This window comes from Palaemon carinicauda, chromosome 26 (genome assembly GCF_036898095.1).
Source record: "Palaemon carinicauda isolate YSFRI2023 chromosome 26, ASM3689809v2, whole genome shotgun sequence".
Lineage (NCBI taxonomy): Eukaryota > Metazoa > Arthropoda > Malacostraca > Decapoda > Palaemonidae > Palaemon > Palaemon carinicauda.
The window spans coordinates 57,378,228-57,380,727 of record NC_090750.1 but is presented as its reverse complement, the minus strand read 5'-3'; the positions used below and the strand labels follow the sequence as shown (position 1 = coordinate 57,380,727).

Here is a 2,500-nt window from a genome sequence, read left to right as displayed (position 1 = left end):
TATATATACATATATATATATATGTATATATATATTTATGTATATATATGTGTATATATATGTAAATATATATATATATATATATATATATATATATATATATATATAAATGTATATATATATATATATATATATATATATATATATATATATATATATATATATATATATATATGTATATATATACACACACAGTAATTTTCAAATAAGTGTACAGAGCAACTATAGTGTAAATTCATATATATATATATATATATATATATATATATATATATATATATATATATATATATATATATATATATATATATATATACACAAAGTAATTTTCAACTAAGAATATAGAGCAACTAAAGTGTGAATTTAAAACTACATTCCTATCCGCTTACAACCACCAACATTTCGAACAGTAAACTCAATCAATTTCTTCCTAGAAAATCAAGAATGTTTATGATCAATCCCATCTCATTCCTTACCTTCAGGCTGGCCACCCCCCTCCGTGATGTGGTACGAAGACGACCAGCTTCTGGACGACAGCTTTTACGTCGACTACAACCAGGGAGTCGTAGAGAACGAGATGGTTCTGCCACCGTTAACGAGGAACGACCTGAAGAGAAATCTGACCTGTCTTGCTTCGAATACCGATAAGCAACCACCGGCCTCCAAGTCAGTTCGTATCGATATGATATGTAAGTGTTTTTATTTTATTTTTTTATTATTTTTTTTTTTTGCACTGAATTGACTAAATTAACGGTGGTGTTTATATGGTATTTATTTTCAAAACTAAAAGAACTATGTGTTTCTTATAACATTCTTGGGAGTTAGATACGTCCACATCTTGAAGACATAAAACTAAAGAACTATATATTTCTTATAACCTTCTTGAGTTAGAAAGTAACATCTTGAAGAGAGATAAAACTAAATAACTATGTACTTCTTGTAACATTCTTGAGTTGGATAAGTCCACATCTTGATTACTGATAAACCCGTGGAAATATGTATTTCTTATATCATTCCTAAGTTAGATAAGTAATATCTTGATGACTGATAAAACTGAAGATATATATATAGTTTTTTTATTCAGTAATACCTCTCATTCGTAATAGCTAATCAGGAACTTTCTCCAAAATACACATTTTTTCCTCATCTAATGCTTTCCCATTTATCCCTCTTTGATGTAAACCAACAAAAGACAAAATATTAATACTTCTATCAACTATTTCTATTTCATATATGGCTCTTATTTAATGGTCAATCCTTTTTTTATCATTGATAGATATATATGACGATCTGAATCGAAGGAAACACGATCAGCTAATAAATTAGCTCTGTCATCGTTTTCCTTTCTGGTATACTATAGCTACTCTGTCCTTGGTCTCCATTTGAACGACCAGAGTGTTCAATTGAGCGAAAGAAAAGTTGCCTCTGCTCGAAGATGGCCTCATAATGTTCGGGACTATGTCGCATCTCATAAACTATGGATATAGGGATCCTATCATCATTGGGTTGCTGTCAGCTTTATTTATTCTGTACCATGGTCTTCCACTGTCTTGGGTCAGAGTTCTCTTGCTTGAGGGTACACTCGGGCACACTATTCTATCTCATTTCTCTTCATCTTGTTATGTTAAAGTTTTTATAGTTTATATCTATATTTTAATGTTGTGACGGTTTTAGAAATATTTCATTTTTCCTTGTTTTTCTTTTCTCGCTGGGCTATTTTCCCTGTTGGAGCCCCTGGTTTTATAGCATCCGGCTTTTGCAACTAGGGTTGTAGCTCAGCAAGCTTGGGCGCTGATCATACGTATACGCGGTCAGTCTCTAGGGCATCGTCCTGCCCGCTAGGAAAATGCCGCTGTCCCTTTCCTCTGCTATTATTGAGACGCCTCTAAACCTTTAGTGTTTATACATACACTAACTGGCTCTCCTGTTTTTATTTCGATCATTATAAGTTGAAAGGAAAGCCGTTATACAATTGATCCACAGCTGATAAAGCTCAATCTCAAATCACACGTACAAACACCTCATGAAAGAGCAGTAGGTTCTCCTCCTTGCGGGAATTATTGATAATCTAAGCTTTCCACGAACGGTCTCTTCACCAGGGGGTGGGGGCTGGTTGGGTAGAGCAGGTCAGTACCACACGCTCTCCGAGATCTGGCGATACCGAGACTGAAATGAGTTAGGAGTTAATCTCAGTTTAGCTTAATTACATTCGAGATTTTAAATCTTAGCTATAAAGATCGCTCAGGTTCTCTGTGGGAGTTTGACAGGTTGAATTCGTTAATGTATGAAAATAAGATGTATGTAAAATATAGGAAACACGCAAAGGGATGTGAATTATCTTAGTGGGCATACATAAGCACACAGACACCCACACATATACTCACACACGTGCATGCATATACATATAGGCATACATATATATATATATATATATATATATATATATATATATATATATATATATATATATATATATATATATACATATCCATCCATATAT

The 2,500-nt window shown here is 32.7% G+C and overlaps 1 protein-coding gene across 1 annotated transcript in view; it reads left to right on the top strand.

Annotated features, from left to right (window-relative positions):
* Positions 1-2,500, top strand: part of LOC137619927 (uncharacterized) — a 429,475-nt gene that overhangs the window by 231,426 nt on the left and 195,549 nt on the right. Inside the window, 1 exon segment of the mRNA XM_068350209.1 lies at positions 483-689. Within this exon segment, the coding sequence (XP_068206310.1) occupies positions 483-689 (207 nt within the window).